The following is a 19412-nucleotide window of genomic DNA, read 5'->3' as shown; positions in this document are numbered from 1 at the left end:
ATATTATTTATTTATTCATGAGGGACAGAGAGACAGACAGAGGCAAAATCCCTGTGGAGCAGGGAATCTGACACAGGGCTCGATCCGAGGTCTCCAGGATCACGACCTGAGCCGAAGGCAGATAGGCAGATGCTTAACTGATTGAGCCACCCAGGTGCCCTTATTTTTTTATTTATTTTAAAAAAGGTTTTATTTATTTGACAGACAGAAATCACAAGTAGGCAGAGAAGCAGGCAGAGAGAGGAGGAAGCAGGCTCCATGCTGAGAAGAGAGCCCGATGTGGAGCTTGATCCTAGGACTCTGGGATAATGACCTGAGCCTAAGGCAGAGGCTTTAACCCACAGAGCCACCCAGGTGCCCCTATTTATTTATTTTTGAGAGAGAGTGAGTGAGCTTGCGCAGGCACAAGCAGCAGGGGAGGGGCAAATGGGGGGAGAGAAGCATACTCCCTGTTGAGTGGGGAGCTTGATTCAGGGCTCGATGTGGGGCTTGATCTCAGGACCCTGGGATCATGACCTGAGCTGAAGGCAGACGCTTTACTGACGGAGCCACCCAGGTGCCCCCAACAGATATTTACTGAGGACCGAGACTCTATCACTGGAAAGATGTAGAAGGATTTAAGAGACATTTAGGAGGTAAAAGTGACAGGTCATGACTGATTGGAATGGAGGTGGGTGCAAGAAGGGGTCCAGAAGGATTCCAAAGTTTCTGAACTAGGGAACAAGCCACGACTTAGACAGTTTGACTTTTGAAGTGCTTGGCATCTGCTGGTAGAGGTATCTATCCAGTTGAATATTAGGGTCTGTCTAGCTTGGATGGAGGCCTGGACTGAAGATAGATTTGGAAGTCATCAGGTAATCATGGCTAAGAAAGATAAACTTGCTAGAAGATAGAACGGTTGTGTTCCTTCTGGAGGTTCCAATGGAGAATCTGTTTTCTTTCCTTTTCTAGTTTTTTCAAGGCTGCCTGAATTTTTGGCTGGTGCAGTATCCCCCCCCCCCCCCATCTTCAAGGCTAGCAACTATAGCAACTTCAGATCTCTCTTTGTCTCTCTCTCCTCTGATCTCTGCTTCCTTCTCTCTGATCCTGACCCTCCTCCATCCCACTTACAAGGACCCTTGTGATTACTTCAGCCCATCTAGATTATCCAGGATCTTCCTATCTCAAGATCCTTTATTTAATCACACATGGAAAGTCCTTTTTGCCACATAAGCTAACATTCACAGATTCTGGGAATTAAGATCTAGACATCTTTGTGGGGGGCGTTATTCAGCCTACCATACTTCCGTGTAGCTAGTAAAAAATATGTTTTTATCTGTGTGCATTAGAAAGATGTCACTGATAAAACAAGGGGATCCCTGTTGAGTGCAAAGAAGCAAGTTGCAAAACCACTATGATATGATCCCTTCTTTTTGTTTTTTATTTGTTTGAAAAGAAGCATTGTGCCTGTGTGTTTTTTTTATAGGCATAGAAAAGATTTAGAAGGCTGCACACTAAACATTTAAATAGTGGTTATTTCTGGGGAGTAAGACCAACAGGAAGTGTGGGGATGACTTTGAATTTGAGTGATACATTTTTTATATAAAGTGAACATATATTTGTTTATTGTACTTTTATTTTTATTAAAGTATACACGTATGAAGTTGAAAATTAAAAAAATACAAGGTTTATGGTCAAAAACAACAACCTTGAGTCCCTTCTGTTATTCCTTCCCACCCCAGAACCTTCTTTCCAAAGGCATCCATTCTCTTTTTGCTGTTTTCTCCCCCTAGTACTTCCCTCCATATTTCTAAATAACCTGCTTATGCTCTTTATTGATTTTTCTATATATATGTATCTTTGACTTCCCAGTTATGAAGATGAAGCTTTGGCTATCTTAAACCAAACCACCTCTAAGCATATTTTTCCTTATTCTTCATCTTTTTTTAAAGATTTATTTATCCATTTTAGAGAGAGAGAGTGTGTGTACACACATGAGCCGGGCTTGGAAGTGGGGAGTAGGAGCAGAGGGAGAGAATCCCCAAGCAGACGCCCCACAGAGTAGGGAGCCCAGTGCAGGGACCCTGATTCCATCACCCATGAGATCACAACCTGAACTAAAACCACGAGTTGGACATTCCCCACTGAGCCATCCAGGTGCCCCTCACTCTTCATCTTCTTAATAGAAGTACGCCAAAAATTTTGCTTGGATTATTATTTGGGGGTTATTGCAATCCTGGAACTACTCTTCTTCACTAACCCATGCCATATGTGTAAACTGGGATTACATTTTCTTTCTGTGTAGGTTTTTTTTTTTTTTTTTTTTTTCCCTCTGAAAAATTATGTACTTTTTTCTTTTGCTTACTGTTCTTGTATCAATCATTAACCCATGTCAGATTCCCCACTGGAGATCCCATTCTTTTTCTGGGAGTCTTATCAGCCTATCTTTTCCTTGGAGACCTCCTTCTGGAACCTCTGTCCTCTGATTCCAATCTGGATTTGCTTTCCAGGTTTCTGGTATAGGACCTCTTGGGGTCTCCTTTATCATCATCTTGGGGATCCTCTTCCACTCTAGTTATATTGGATCCCTTATTTCCTGAAGCCCTTGATTCTAGTTTTTGTTTATTCTTGGTCTTGGAGGAGTACATCTTCTGGTGGTTTTCTGAAACAAGGGTCTATGGGAGATGATTTTTCTTTAGAGACTTTGTTTGAAAGTGTCATTTTTAAGTTGAAAAAAGGTAAAAAGAAAAAAAAAAGCCCACTGGACAAAACGGAAATGGGAGAAAATTCCAAATATACCAGAGTTCATATGATTATTTTTTCTTCAAAGGAATCGCAGAGAAAGAGATTTGAAGGGCATGTTCTTTTATATCCCTGCAGATTCCCAATGTTCTCTAATTTAGAACACAAGAGTTAAGAATATGGGTCTTATCTTTAGACTAAAACTAGTGCTCTTTGGTAAGTCCTTTTATTCTTTGTCTCCTTTGCAAAGTAGAGACCATAACTGTTGGGGTAAGTCTGTTTAGATTATATGATACTATGTAATTATTCAGCAACATGCCAGGTACTAGTTTTATTATCCAAGTTATTGTCTTTTTTCCTCCCTTCTCTTAAAACAAGATTTTATTTATTTATTTTAGAGAGAGAGAGGGCAAGAGCCGGGGGCCAGAAAGAGAAATAGATTCCCTACTGCTGAGTAGGGAGCCTCACGACATGGGGCTTGATCCCAGGACCCCGGGATCATGACCTGAGCCAAATGCAGAGGCTAAACAGACTGAGCCACCCAGGCACCCCTATTTCCTTACGAGAATGTAGGCAACTAAATTCTCATGCCCAAGAATATTTTCGTATGTACAGTTAAACACATGGTTATAATATGCTTAATTTTAGAGTCCCCTTTTACGCTTTTACTATTAAAAATAACTTTCAACATCTAATTTCTTACATTAAAAATGTTTTTTATCTGTAATCTTATTTTGGTGAAAAGCTTTTTAGTAAAAGGTTTCTGTGCTTATTCATGTATTTTTAACTAGTATTCTTTACAACATTTTACTTGTCTGATTTATAGATCTTTTAAATGCAGGATATGAGATATTCATTTTTTTCCATTCATTTTTTCACTGAAGTGACATTACTAGATGCAACAAATTTCTATTACTATTAGAAACAACTAATAAAAGTTTATTTTTAATTACAGGAGTAATATGTGCTCATTATAGAACACTAATGAAATAGAGAATAAATAGGAAAAAGGGAAAAATTTCTGATTTTCATTATCATGGTATATTGTATATTGCTTCTGGGTGCTTTTCTATGTACTTCTTACATAGTTAGGATCATGGTGTGTATTCATTTTAGAGGCTTGATTCTAATACTGTTGCATATTATTTATAAATCTTAAATGACTGTAGTACTGGTTATCTTTTAGACATACATACTGGAATATTTACAGATATTTGCTTCAAAATGTGTGTGGGTGGGAAATGGGCTGTCAATAAATTGGTAAATTGGTAAATTGAAGCCAGTTGGTGGCTGTGTGGAAGTTCATTATACTGTTGTGCCTGTTCTTGTATTTGCTCAAAATTTTCCATAATTAAAAAAAAAAAACTTGCAGTATCCATTATGATCTATCTTAATTTCTTTTTTTTTTTTTTTTTTTTTAAGATTTTATTCATTTATGTGACTGAGATCACAAGCAAGCAGAGAGGCAGGCGGCAGTGGTGGTGGGGGGGGGGAGAAGACTCCCCACCTAGCAGAGAGCCTGATGCAGGGCTCGATCCCAGGACTCTGGGATCATGACCTGAGCCAAAGACAGAGGCTTTAACCCACTGAGGCACCCAGGCACCCCAATTTCTTAAAAAAAAAAAAAGGTCTTAAAAATTTATTTGACAGAGCATAAGCAGGGGGAGCACAGGCAGACACAGAGGGAGAAGCAGGCTTCCCATGGGGAGGGAGCCTGATGATGTGGGGCTCTATACCAGGACCCTGGGATCATGACCTGAGCTGATCAACTGAGCCACCCAGGCACCCCTAATCTCTTTTAGCTATTACTTGTATTAGGGCATTTCAGTTTTCCCCTGTTTTAAATAACATTATTTTTAATATGTTTCAGATAGTTTCCTTGTGATAGATTTATATGAGTGGGATTATTAGGTCAAAGAGTATGATCATCTTAAAGGCTTTTGATGCATATGTAGTACTAAATTGCTTGGTGTGGAAAACTTTAGAAGAGTTTTAATGGATTTGTAATTGTTCTCATTGAGCATAGGAATGATATTGCAAGTTTATGCTGAAGTTTTTAATGAGGCAATCAAGGTTTATTATTAAGTGTATTGTAATAGGATTATATTTTCTAACTTTTTTTCATATTCTTTTTTAGGAGTGCTAGTAACAATTCATATAGAATTAGTACTTTACAGTTTTATAGAGAGTTTTCATTTCCAGTAGATATTATAATCCTCAAAACAGCTCTGTGAGCTATTAATTATAGAAATTCAAAACAAAATAGACTGTAAGCTTTAAAAATATAATTATAGGGCACCTGGGTGGCTTAGTTGGTTAAGCAGCTGCCTTTAGCTCAGATCATGATCCCAGGGTTCTGGGATCAAGCACTGCATCAGGCTCCCTGCTCAGCCGAGAGCCTACTTCTCCCATTCCCTCTGCCTGCTGGTCTGCCTACTTGTGTTCTTTTTCTGTCAAATAAATAAATAAAATCTTAAATAATAAATAAAAATGTAATTATAGTTAGTAATTCCTTTTACCACTAGATGGCTCTCTCAGCATGTACTTTTAAGGAAAAGGAGCTAGTTTGTGGATGTTTTGAAATTCCCCTGTAGATCTAAAATTCATATTATTGAAGTTAAAAAAAAATAATGGTTTGTATCAGATTGTGATAAAATTTTTGGAAGTAGTAAAAAAATTCAGGACGGAATTTATTACAGTGAGTTTTTAGATTACTTTTCTTGAAAGGGGTATTAAATGGGATGGCATTCAGTGCCATACATACAGTGTTTTTTCAGTTAGTATATTTAACATTCATTAAAATTTATTGAATTGAATTATGCCTCTTTATTTTCTTGGGCAAAAGTTTTTTGCCAGCGGCGGGCGAACTAGGCTGTGGGATACAGGCGGAGGCCGGGGTTCTGCGTCCGACAGTGGGTCCCTCCTGCGCGCCGCTGCCATGCCGGACAGCTGGGACAAGGACGTGTACCCCGAGCCCTCGCGCCGCACACCGGCGCCCTTGCCGCAGACCTCGCTGCCCAACCCCATAACCTATTTGACGAAGGCTTTCGACCTCCTCGTGGACCGGCTCAGAACCCCAGTTAGAGAGTTTATAGAGCGGCAGCACGCGAAGAACAGGTATTACTACTACCACCGGGAGTTCCGCCGTGTGCTAGACATCACCGAGTGCCAGGAGAAGGATATCTTGTGCATGTTTGAAGCAGAAATGCAGTGGAGAAGAGACTATAAAGTCGATCAAGAAATCGTCAGCATTATCCAGGAAAGGCTGAAGTCCTGTCAGCAGCAGGAAGGTGAGAGCTACAGGCAGAACTGTGCCAAGGAGCTGGAGCAGTTCACCCAGGTGGCCAAGGCTTACCAAGACCGCTATCACAACCTGGGAGCCCATTATTCCGCCAGGAAGTGCCCGGCAAAGCAGAAGCAGCGGATGCTGGCTGAGAGAAAGGCGGCTAAAGAGGCTGCCGCTGCCTAAAGCAGCATCTTTTTTTTTTTTTTTTTTTTTAAAGATTTTATTTATTTATTTGTCAGAGAGAGAGAGGGAGAGAGAGCAAGCACAGGCAGACAGAATGGCAGGCAGAGGCAGAGGGAGAAGCAGGCTCCCTGATGAGCAAGGAGCCCGATGTGGGACTCGATCCCAGGACGCCGGGATCATGACCCGAGCCGAAGGCAGCTGCTCAACCAACTGAGCCACCCAGGCGTCCCCTAAAGCAGCATCTTGAGCACCTTCCTGAAACGATACTACTAAAATAAGGAGTTTAAATAAGGAAAAAAAAAAAAAAAAAAGTTTTTTGCCGTACCAAAAAAGCAACATTTATTGCTAGGCCCTTAAATGGTTTTATGTAAATCTAACTCTTTATCTCTAAAGAGTTAATGAGCAAAGTTGATTGAGGGTGCTCTATCTGGAGCTGTGGTCCCCTCAGTCAATTTGTTGTCTTAATGCAGTTGAGTTCCTCTGAGGATTAGAATTATTCTGTAGTGTGTGTTGTTCCCCTTAAGTGAGAATCAGAAGTTGAAATTGCTACATTTTGGTATTTTCGTTGTTTTACAATTTACTAATTATCTTGACAAAAACAGTAAGAGTGCCTTTGATTTCTGTCTTATTTGATCTCATTTGTATTTTCTTCCATTGATTTTTCAGTCTTATTAAATCCAGTGCTGGCTTCCTATAAAAAATGTTTGTATTGCCCCTTTTACTAACTTGAAATGAAAACTATTACCTATCTGCATAATTTCAAAAAATCATTAGAATATTTAATTATAAAGGAGAAATGGAAGGAAAACACTTTTTAAAAAAATACTTTATTTGAGAGAGAGAGAGAGAGAGCACGAGCATGCACACAGGAGGAGGACAGAGGGAGAGGGAGAAGCAGACTCCCCTCTGAGCAGCACCATGGGGCTCCATCCCAGGACACTAGGATCATGACCTGAGTGGAAGGCAGACAGTTAACTGATTGAGCCACCCAGCCGTCCTGGAAGGAAAGCACTTTATAAAAATTGTATATTTCAGTATGTAAATCCTCGAGCAGACCACCCTGGATGACACTGGAGATTGTCAAATGCTTGTACCTATTCATAAAATCACTGTGAAAAGTGATAAGCTGGGAGAGCTGATTGATACATGTTTTATATTGGTGATTCAGATAACCAAGTGGCATCAACATTGGTGACATGATTTTCGAAAATGACGAACAGCTCTTAGTAAAGTTTTGACCAAAACAAATAGATTTATAGTAGGGTTCCATTCTGGAAAATTGTGGATACATTAATAACTATGAAAAAAATACTATTTACCTATCAGTTAAGTTCTAGCCCTAGATATATTCAGTGGACCGTTTGAAAGTCACCCAGAACATGTGACAATTCTTTGCCATACTGGATTGTTCCCTGCATTGCTGGACCTCTAGTATCCCAGACACATGCCCTTTTAATGCTAATAGAGCCTTCACCCCACTCCTCCCTGCATCAGACTCCCAAAAATGCCTCCGTATATATCCAAAGGGCTCTCTAGGGGGCAGTGCTGCTACCATTTTGGGATCTGCTGATTTAAAAGTATTCAACTATTTCTTTTTTTTAGATTTTATTTATTGGGGCGCCTGGGTGGCTCAGTGGGTTAAAGCCTCTGCCTTCGGCTCAGGTCATGATCCTGGGGTCCTAGGATCGAGCCCCAGATCGGGCTCTCTGCTCAGCAGGGAGACTGCTTCCCTTCTTCTCTCTCTGCCTGCCTCTGCCTACTTGTGATCTCTGTCAAATAAATAAAATCTTAAAAAAAAAAAAAGATTTTATTTATTTATTTGACAGAGGGAGAGAGATCACAAGTAAACAGAGCAGCAGGCAGAGGAGGGGAAGCAGGCTCCCCACCGAGCAGAGAGCCCAATGCAGGGCTCGATCCCAGGACCCCGAGATCATGGCCTGGGGTGAAGGCAGAGGCTTAACCCACTGAGCCACCCAGGTGCCCCATCAGCTATTCTTTTACTACATAGCTGTGTTGCTCATGGAACTTTAAAACCACAATAATTTAAATATCCTGAGTCCTTGATGTGTTTTGAATAAGAAGTTACAGAATTGTAATAAAAGTTGTTTTGTTTAAGTGCATCATAGTTTTCTTGCCATTCTTGTAATCAGATCAGTAATGCTGTTTTAAAGTACCCAATATCATGCATTTTCTTTATTTTTTTCTACTTTTCCTGTTTAGTAACTCAGTATATACCTTTCTTTAATGTCAGCATTTAGTTAGTTGATAATCATACAATGTAATTTGTCCCCTTAAAAAACTAGTTTTTGAATTAGAAAGATAATTTAGTAACATTATAAAAACTTTGTAAAATGGAAGAAAAATTTCCTATAATCTTGTTACTCTGACAGTTGTTGGTATTTTTTGGTGTGTATTTTTGACATTCAGAAATTAGTTTTGTATATTTTTATTTAATGTGGCATAACTTTTTAATGTTATGTAACTTTCAACTATTATTTTAAATTACTGTGTTTTGTTCAATTAGATTCCACATTTTCCTTCATATAGGTTGTTTACATGATACAAATGATTATATGTAATATATGTAGATTTATGTGTATAGGCATGTATACACGTATTGATAAATCTGTTTCAGTATATTTTTATTTTTTCTTTAGGGTACATCTCAGAAGTGGGATCATTTATTGGTCATTAGGCTTGAACATTTTGGTAACTTTCATGCAGTCAAATGCTCTACCCCTGAGCTATAACCCCCTATTTTGGTAACTTTTATGTATTGCTGAATTGACATTTAAAAAAAGCTAATCCAAAAAACCCCAGCTGATCCATATATATTGCCATCAATATATATAAGACGTCAGAATGTAAAAGTATTAGTCTCACCTCATCTTTTTAAAATTTAACTTTTAAATTATTTACATTTATTTGACTCTTAGTGATACTGAACATTTTTTATGTTTGTGAATTATTTCTATTTTCTCTTTTGGAAAATATATGATCATGTCCTTTGATTTTTTTCTTGAAGATTGAATTGGATTTTATTAAGTAATTCATGAACTGGACTAGTAGAAAGGAGCTCTGAGGAGGTGTACAGAATGGAAGGTCTTTATAGGAAGGAGGATGGGCAAGGAAGTTATTAGCAAAAGAAAAGATTGTTCCTGGACAAGACACCTTTTTTTAGGCAGGGAGGGAACAGCACCTCACTAGTGCTGATCAGAAAATTTCAGGTTGGCTTCTAAAAAGGTTACCTTCCTGGGACAGGTTGAAACTGTAATGAACTCTTGGTTTGCTGCTGTGGGGAGCAAATGACTCCAATGTGGGCTTGTTTTTTTTCTTTTTTTTCTTTTTTTATTTTTTAAAGTTTATTTGTTTAAATAATCTCCACCCTTACCGTGAGCCACAGGCCTCTGAGCTCAAGCTCCATTGTCACATGCTCCTCCTCAGACTGACTGAGCCAGGCTCCCCTGGGCTGGGTTGTTTTGTTTTGTTTTGTTTTGTTTAAACATCAGGTAGCATATTTGTCATGGGAGTAAATCTGATTTAACAGGGTAAATACACCCACTGAGCTGTGGAGGGAAGTGTCACTATCCTGCATAGACCCAATCAGTCACCCTACTCTCAAATTTTAAGTTTAGATTTCAGTTTCTAAAAATGAGGAAAAATCCTAAACCACTATGACAAAGATACCCAGATGTCTAAACCATCTGGCAGTATGTATGCTGAATGAATGCAAACTGATTTTGTATTACCTGTGTAAGACATAAAAGCATATATTTTGGGTGAAGAATTATTATAAAGCCACATTTATATTAAATTTTGGTCATCCAAGTGTAGTCAGTGTGATTGCTAGTGTGGCCAGTTTAGATTTTACTGTACTTTTGTGGAAGATAGGTCAGTTTCTTTTTGCCTTATCCTGCTTTTCATAGGAAATGATTCCAGGTTCTTTGACTATGATGTAAATTTTTACTACCTAGCTGGCATATTTCCTAGAAAAAATCCTTCATGGAGATCAGTAATCTCTTTAGATCTTAATGTCTTTAGCATGATTAAGAAGTATCCTGGGTTCCAGTGACTCAGTCAAGGTATGAGAGAGAATGGGAGGAAAACAGAAAAGGTGAAAGTGTTGTTTCACACAAAAAAAATACATGTAAAAACCCCTACATAAAACATAAATTCATGTGGTTGTTTTTCTTCTTCACCATGGGATATATTATGAATTCTTTTTATCCTTATAAATGGAATAATTACAAGAAATTCTTTCCTGCTTGTAACAAATGCCTGTTTTAGACATATTCATCTCACTTTATCTTTTGCAAGTCTCCCAACATTGTCATCTGTTACTGGTTACTCTATGTTTGGTTGTTCCCATGTTCTAGAATCTACTAACAAATACAGTAATGCAAACATGAATCTGTTCTTTCAAGGGATATATCTAGATATATAGATACATATATTTTAGTCAGCCCTTTTCCATTCCCTAACATTTTTTCTAATTATATAATGCAGTCTATCCTTCTTGGAATCGATAACTTCTCTAATCTCTAACTCCCTTCTTACATACATACATACTCCTCTCCCCTCCTTCTTGAATAATAGCTGTTCATACAAGATTTGAATACACTAATCAACCTGACATAAAATTTCTTTCCCTTGACTACTTATCCAACTTTCAAAGGGTATTCCCTTTTTGAGGCAAATTCATACCTCAGGCACATTTTTTTCTTGTGTAAATCTAGGGGTTCAGTATCTTCCCTTCCTCAAAGGCCTCAACTTCTACCTCTTTGCCTTTGCTGAGGATACTATATAGCATTAATGAATAGTCTTCCAGCTGAATAGTCCTCCTGAATTTGGGACCTTTCTTCTCAGAACCAACATCCCTTGAATTTGAGCATCTCTAATACATTCAGATCTCTTCTCATCTATGTACTCTTGTCATGATCTTTCCTTAACATGTATTTCGGTATTTCTGATTCAAGAAGACACTCCCCCGCCCCCACACACCCGAGACTGTCAAACACACACTCAACAACACACACTCTGACTTGTGACATTAGTCTTTTCAGGTATCTTGAATACAAGATACAACGTTGCACTTACTTTCTAGCTTCTCAGTGAAACACATAGCCTATTGATAATACTGTAAGACTTTCTTTCCAGTATTTCATAGAGTGTGAATTTTGTCCTTTTCTGGAAGAACCTGAATGTGTATTGAATGTGCAACAATTGAAAATATTTGTTTGTAAATTCTGAACACATTTTCTGATTTACTGTTGCAAAAAACAGTTACAATATATTTATTGTAATTTGCATCAGTTACAGAGGATAGTATCTCATACCTTTTTTATGTTTACTTTTATGAAAAACTTTATTGCTGCGCTCCTCCAGTGAAAACAGTTTCTTGCCAGTTTTAAGTATTAGACAAGCCTTCTCTGCTACTTACCTCATTATCTTTACCAGCTCTGTTTGGAGAATTAAAACTAATTTTATTATCCTAACTAAAAACTTAATGAGAAAGGAAAATCTGTTCCCCAGATTCAAATACAAATTGCTTTTGCATGATCTGTAGTTTGGAATTAACCGTATCACAGACTTTTAGAGGGATAATTGAGAATTGGTATTAATAAAGATACATGGGGGAAAAGTCATGTAATAATATATTAATAGAGATGTTAAATTCATCTTTGTTTTGTTTAGATGTCCCTGGTAGATTTGGGAAAGAAGCTTTTAGAAGCAGCACGTGCAGGTCAAGATGATGAAGTTCGTATTTTGATGGCAAATGGAGCTCCTTTTACTACAGACTGGGTAAAGAATGATTTTAATGTTGTGCTGGTTTTTTTTTTTTATTCTTCTCATATATTAGTTTTTCCAGTTAAAAATTCAGTCAGTATTGTGTTTATATGTAGCAGAAAATTGACTTTTTTTTGCAAATTGTAGTTTTAGAATTATAGCCATCATTTAAAGAGAATGTTTTGTATCTTTATGTATGTCATATTATATATATGACAACCTTATTCAGGTATTCTGTCCACAAAAGGGTTTTTCTTTTAAATTATGGAGTTAAATATTGTAGGGTGAATATAAAATGTAGCTGCTTAGAATTTAAGTTAAAGGTCATAAATAGCACAGGTGGAATTTATAATTCAGAAAATAACAGCTAAAGATCCTGGTTAATGTTATAATTGCTTCCAAAAAGGAAAAATGTTTCCATTTATACTGTGATACTTACAATACTATTGCAAACATGACCAGAGAGGAAGAAAGGAATGGGAACATGTTCTTAGTAACTACAGAAGGCAATTGTGAGGACAGCAAAAACCATAACTGTACTTAGTTCCCAGGGTGAGTCAAAAGAGATGGTCTTGGCAGCAGAGAGGGTTAGGAATGTGGATTAACCTACCTACTGATAACAACTAAAAATTTCAGATTTTAGCTTTTGTTGTTTTTGGCATATTTTTTTCTATGTTCTTCTTTATTTTTCATTAAAACAAAACAATATAAAATTTTTTATTATGGGAATTTCAAATATCTTTCAGCCAACTTCAAAAATGATCAGATCATGGTGAGTCTGTTTCCTCTGTAACCTCATCCACTTTCTTTGTTCTGTATTATTTTAAAGCAATTTTTTTTTTAAAAGATTTTATTTATTTATTTGACAGAGAAGGAGCACAAGTTGAGTGAGAGGGTAGCAGAGGGAGAGGGAGAAGCAGGCTCTTTGCTGAGCAGGGAGCCCAATGCAGGGATTGATCCCAGGACCCTGGGATCATGACCTGAGCCAAAGGCAGAGGCTTTAACCCACTGAGCCACGCAGGCGCCCCAAAAGATAAAGGCTTTTTGATTAACTATTAGAAAAAAAAAATCTTTCGTGCATTGATAAGTTAGAAAGAAAATAAGGGACTTCAATGTGAAAAACTAAGTGAACACCAGAACCTAAGGAAATTTCACTCTAAGAATATTTGTTGAACTCAGTGAATTTGCCTGTTGGTTTTCCCACCTCACTGACATGGGTTGCTGAAGACAGAGACCTGAGACTGCTCATAGAAGTCTCCTAGGAGATCCTCTCCTCTTAATTCAGGAATCCTAAAGAGATATACCTTCTGTATAAGGTAATCCAGAAATACCCCCTCCCTCATCTTACCTGCTCCTGCCCCTGCCCTCGTTGCTAGGGTACTATAGGAAAATGAACTGCCTGGAAACAAGTCAACAAGTGGAGAAAGAAAAATATTATTGATGTGGATTTGGAGTCACAGCTATCCCTTGCACGCATTTGTGACTTGAACTCATAAATACTTGTGCATTCTGCAGAACTGTACACCAAAAATTGAATTTCAGGGGATCTTTGGACTTAGGGTTACCCCAGGGTCCTGGCAGAAGCAAATTAATATTCTTTCTGGGGGAATCTACATTCATCCCAGTATCCACAAATGAAATTCCAAGGAAAATGAATAGTCAGAAGTAACTAAATGCACAAGGACACAAGACAACTTGGACAATAATCCACTGAAACAACTAACAACAGAAGCAGACTGACAAGGATTTTAGATAAAGTTTTAAGCAGATTAGGAATAGCTAAAGAGAAAATTAGTGAACTGAAATATATGGGAAAAAAATCCAGAAAGCATTATAGAGAAAAATGGGTAGAAAATTTAAGATCTCAGGAGTCATGAAGGCTAGTGTGAGAAAATGTAACATATCTAATTAGGAGAGTGAGAATAGGGAAATAATTTTAAGACATAAAAGATGTTTTTCCAGAACTGATAAAAGATTGCAGCTCAGAATCAAGTAGCCCAAACTAATCTCTAGGAGGATCAATTAAAGAAGTCCATATCTAGACACATCATAGTGATACTGTAGTATATCAAGACAAAAAGATCTCCATAGTAGAGGATTAGTATCTGTTAGAAGGATTAGTATCTGTAATACATAAGAAATTGACATCACAGCAATAAAAAGTCAAAGAAGACTGGGCAAATGACTTTATCAACTTTACTTACCAAAGAGAAATTTCAAATGACCAGTAAATGTGAAAAGATGCTCAACAACATTAATAGTTGGACAAATACAAAGTGAAATCGTGAAATACTATTGCTTATCTACCAGATTAACCAAACAAATTCTAACAGTATCAAACATTGGTGAGGATGGTTGTAAATAGGCGTAAACATTTTGGAGTACACTTTGGAGTACCTAGTAAATTTAAACTTGCATATATATGACTTATGATGTAGCCATTGAACTTAAAAGAATTTTCTCCAAAGAAACTCTTGGCTCATATACTTGAGACATGTTCAAAACTGTATTTAGTGTTAACATTATTTGTAATCACAGAAAAAACTGGAAACTACCCAAATGTTCATCAGATTGGTTAAATTAATTGTGATTTATTTATTCAATAGAATTTTATAGAACAGAGAAAATTGGTGAACTACACTTATATTCACCAACATGGTATGAATCTTACGAGTATAATGTTAAACAAAAGAAGGCAAGTTACAGAGAAATACATGCAATATGATTATTTAAATAAAGTTGAAAGCAAGTAAAACCAAAGTATATTATTTAGGGATATATAAGTGGTAAAAAACAAAACCAAAGCAAAGTAAAACAACTTTTACTACAAAATTCAGAATAGTAATTACCTCAGGGGCTGAGAGAGGGGTTTGTGATTAGGGAGTGGCATGTGGGAAAATTTTAAATTGCTGGCAGTGTTTTATTTTTAGACCGTGATTGTGTTTTCATGAGTGTTTGCCCAATTTTTTTCTTTAAACTATGTGTATGTGTGTGTTTCGTATCATCAACCAAAATGGTTGGTTCTCAAGAAGAAAAAAACACAAATAAACCCTAATATTTCGCCAAACAAAACTCATGATTGCCCAATGGGCTGAGAGACTTTATTAAATATTAGAATTTAAGAGTATAGAAAGGTCTTTAATAGGAAAATCTGATAAAGCATGGAGAAATGATTGTCCAGGAATCTTTTATCTGCTAGAATGACCTTCCATTAAAAATACAAGGTTTTTGGGGTGCCTGGGTGGCTCAGTGGATTAAGCCTCTGCCTCCAGCTCAGGTCATGATCTCAGGGTCCTGGGATCGAGCCCCACATGGGGCTCTCCGCTCAGCGGGGAGCCTGCTTCCCCCTTTCTCTCTGCCTGCTGCTCTGCCTAGTCGTGATCTCTCTCTCTCTCTGCATCAAATAAATAAAATCTTTAAAAAAAAAATGCAAGGTTTTTGAGAGTGACAAACCATAAGAGACTCTTAATCTCACAAAACAAACTGAGGGTAGGGGGTGGGGAGGTAGGGATAGGGTGGTTGGGTTATGGACATTGGGGAGGGTATGTGCTATGGTGAGTGCTGTGAAATGTGTAAACCTGGCGATTCACAGACCTGTACCCCTGGGGCAAATAATACATTATATGTTAATAAAAATAATTTTAAAAAATACAAGGTTTTTAATAGTAATAGAATAGTTATTTCCAGGGTAAATGATTTCCATTTTTACCATGTGTTGAAAGCACATGCCTGGCTTTGTATTACGACTCTTACTTGATGTGTGGCTTCAGGCAAAATAGTAACTTTTTGTGCCTTACATTCTTTACTATCAAATAAGGATAGTAATTGTACTTTAAGAGGAGAGTAAATGAGATATATAGTATATTTAAAGGTCTTTGAATAGTGTCTTTGAATAGTGCTTGCCATGGAAAGTGCTTTAACAAAAACCTTAGTTGTTATTATTAAAGTAGTGGTCTTAGCAAATTTCGTGTTCTAGTGAACAATTTTTTTTTTTTTTTAAAGATTCTGTTTATTTTAGAGAGATTGCTGCATAAACATGGGGAGGAGCAGAGCGGGAGGGAGAGGCAAGGGGGAAGAATTTTAAGCAGATTCTGTGCTGAGGATGGAGCCTGATACAGGGCTCACAACACCAAGGTCATGACCTGAGCCAAAACCAAGAGTTGGATGCTCAACCACTTAACCAACTGTGCCACCCAGACTGCCCATCTAGTGACCTATCTTTGGAACATCAGTGCCTTGATAATCAGAGTTATAGGGACTTTTTATGCCTCTAAATGCATGTAACTTAATTCTGATTTCCACCTGTTAAACTATATGCCTCTGATAAGGTTCTTCACTTATATTTTAGAACTTCCCTTGCATATTGTGAATATAGTGTTAATGTAATGATGATACCACATGAAAGCAGTTTCAGGGAAAAAACTGCGTTTTGTTTTGGTTCTCTCCTGACTCACTTGGGCAGGTGTACCTCAGATCAGATTTTTCTCTTGAAAAATGACTATATAAACTATTTAAAAAGATCATTGAATTGCTTTAATTAATTCCTACAAAACAATTTAATGTAAAAATCTACACTACTACATTTATTTGATATAAATTTCATAGATGAAAAGAAGTTTTGTGTGATTGATATGAGGAAAACGTGCAGTGCTCAGATTTCTCAAACCTTGATTATCTCTAATTCCTGATTAAATTAATTTTATTCAGGCTATTTATCTGTTAAAAAATAAGAAAGCAAGATTGAATTAAATGAAATACTCACTTTGCTTTCTTACTGAGAAACGTATGAGGATTCTTGAACGCTTTTATGAAGAGAATATAAGCATATGTTATTATTTTATTGAGTTTTGAGTTACTATGTAAGCAGATAATCTTTTTGCTATGTAAAAAGAAAATACAGAGGGTAGTAATGGGAGTGTGTTAGAAATGATTATAAATGTGGATTTATTTTTTCTTGTGGGTTAGCTGGGAACCTCTCCACTTCATCTGGCAGCACAGTATGGGCATTATTCCACCACAGAAGTACTACTCCGAGCTGGTGTAAGTAGGGATGCAAGAACCAAAGTGGACCGAACGCCATTACATATGGCAGCTTCTGAGGGCCATGCCAGCATAGTAGAGGTTTTGCTTAAGGTATGTGTTCTCTTTTTGCATTCAGTTTTTGAAAGTAAGCCTGCAAGGATTTATGGTTTTATAAGAGGGAGAAGAGAGCTACTTTTATTGACTGTCTAGGTTTTTTTTCCCTGTGTTAGCTCATTTGTGTGTGTGTAAGCCTATCAAATGAAAATTATCTTCAAGTTTTCCTTTGTGGGAGAAAAAGAACTTCCAGGTGTGTTCTTAGTTAATTCAGACAGACAGATAGCTGATTTCTTAGACTTTGGTTTCCATTATATGAGGGTCTACAGCTTTGTCTTACTGGACACAGTTAAAATGCTTACGGAAGGAAACACAAGGCTTGGATGATTAACAGACAGTAATACAAATAAGGATTTTTATTCTGGCCTTTAGATCAGCCTATCCAAAAGACATAGAATGTCAGCCACAAATGTGAATCACATGTGATTCTAGATTTTCTATTAGCTACATTAAAAAAAGTAAAAACTAATTTTAATATTATATTTTATTTAGCCTCATATGTACAAAATACTATCATTTCAACATGAAATCAATATAAAAATTATTAATGAGCTATGTTACATCCTTTTTTTGGTGTTAAGCCTTTGAATTTCAGTATATGTTTAAATACATAGTACATCTCTGTTGGGACTTGCCGTATTTCAAGTGCTTAATAACCACATGTGTCCAGTGGCTGCCATATTGGACAGTGCATCCCTGATAGCTCCCTTTTGATTATTTATATTGTACTGGTTTTGAAAGCAAAGGATATTTTTATATAAATAAGGAACTAGAATTAAAGCGTTCTGGAAGAATGCTCATCGTTCACTTTTTTTTGAGAGAGAGAGAGCATCTGCATGAGCAAATGGGGGGGTAGAGGCAGAGGGAGAGAGAGAGAGAATTTCACACACTGCACAGAGCTTGATGCAAGGCTTGAAATCAGGACCCTGAGATGATGCCCTGAGCAGAGATCAAGAGTCCAATGCTTAACTGATTGAGCCACCCAGGCACTTCAACTTTACTTCACTTCTTATGCCATTCTATCCCCTGGTGCTCACAGCTTGGTGACTGAAAAAATCTTTGCTACACTCCTAAGAAATTAGAAAGAAAACAATTAGGAAAGTTAACATGATAGAAAGCTGATTAAGTGACATGTGTGGAGATTCGTACAGATTATTCAACACAAAAAATAGAGAGCTGATCATGTTGATAGCAGATGCTTGCTTTAAAGCATAATGGCTGGTATTTTTGTATTAGAAATTCTTTGTATTCTGTATTTTAGAAATCTCTTATTTTTCAATATTTTTATAGCATGGTGCTGATGTTAATGCAAAGGACATGTTGAAGATGACAGCTCTACATTGGGCCACAGAACACAATCATCAAGAAGTGGTGGAACTTTTAATCAAATATGGTGCTGATGTACACACGCAAAGTAAATTTTGTAAAACTGCATTTGATATTTCAATAGATAATGGGAATGAAGATTTGGCAGAGATATTGCAGGTAACATTTTAATTTGAGAAAATAAAAGGATCTCTGTCTTGTGAATGATTTGAGCTATTTAACTTTTAGCTTTTCATTTTGGACTTGGTTATTTTGGACAGTTATTTTTCCTCTTTTATTTCCTCTTTGTTCATTTACTATTCATTTTTCTGATTGTAAGACCATAGTCTTTATATGTAATATTAGAAGATTAGATAAGGTGATTACATTCTGTGTTTTTAAGTTCCTAAATTCGCCTTCTGGACATTTTATTCTATTATTTTTGTTGCATATTTGGATATAGTATGGTTTTTCAAAGTCTGTTAGACTTCCACTAAAATTTTCCTTTAGTAGCTATAATACTGTCCCCTGAGTGACATAGTCTCTATCACTTTGATTGGTTTCTTTTATTTTTAATCATCCTCAAAAAAAATCTGGAAGCGTAGTTATTTATGGCTTTTGGGCATGTTTCTTTCTTTCTTTCTTTCTTTTTTTTTTTTTTTAATTTATTTAATTATTGAAGGGAGGGGCAGATGGAAAGGGAGAGAGAGTCTTTTTTTTTTTTTTTTAAGATTTTATTCATTTATTTGACAGACAGAGATCACAAGTAGGCAGAGAGGCAGGCAGAGAGAGAGAGAGGAAGCAGGCTCCCGCCGAGCAGAGAGCCCGATGTGGGGCTCGATCCCAGGACCCTGAGATCATGACCTGAGCCGAAGGCAGAAGCTTTAAACCACTGAGCCACCCAGGCGCCCTGGGAGAGAGAGTCTTAAGCAGACTCTGCGCTTAGCATGGAGCCCCACAGAGGGCTCAGTCTCACAACCCTGAGATCATGACC

At 37.1% G+C, this 19412-nt stretch overlaps 1 protein-coding gene and 1 pseudogene across 4 annotated transcripts in view; both read left to right on the top strand.

The window, feature by feature from the left end:
* LOC111158740 (GA binding protein transcription factor beta subunit 1) overlaps nucleotides 1-19412 on the top strand; it is a 73426-nt gene that overhangs the window by 26135 nt on the left and 27879 nt on the right. For all 4 annotated transcript variants that reach the window (XM_022520998.1, XM_022520979.1, XM_022521005.1 and 1 more), the window contains exons 2-4: nucleotides 11885-11992; nucleotides 16943-17110; nucleotides 18404-18598. In XM_022520998.1, coding sequence (XP_022376706.1) covers nucleotides 11885-11992; nucleotides 16943-17110; nucleotides 18404-18598 — 471 coding nt within the window. The remainder of the gene's footprint in view (nucleotides 1-11884; nucleotides 11993-16942; nucleotides 17111-18403; nucleotides 18599-19412) is intronic.
* Nucleotides 5590-6190, top strand: LOC111158758 (annotated as a pseudogene).

The sequence above is a fragment of the Enhydra lutris genome, unplaced genomic scaffold (assembly GCF_002288905.1).
Source record: "Enhydra lutris kenyoni isolate GAN:26980312 unplaced genomic scaffold, ASM228890v2 scaffoldscaffold4, whole genome shotgun sequence".
Taxonomy (NCBI): domain Eukaryota; kingdom Metazoa; phylum Chordata; class Mammalia; order Carnivora; family Mustelidae; genus Enhydra; species Enhydra lutris.
The sequence above is the reverse complement of the archived record's forward strand: the minus strand, read 5'-3'. Positions and strand labels throughout refer to the sequence as shown.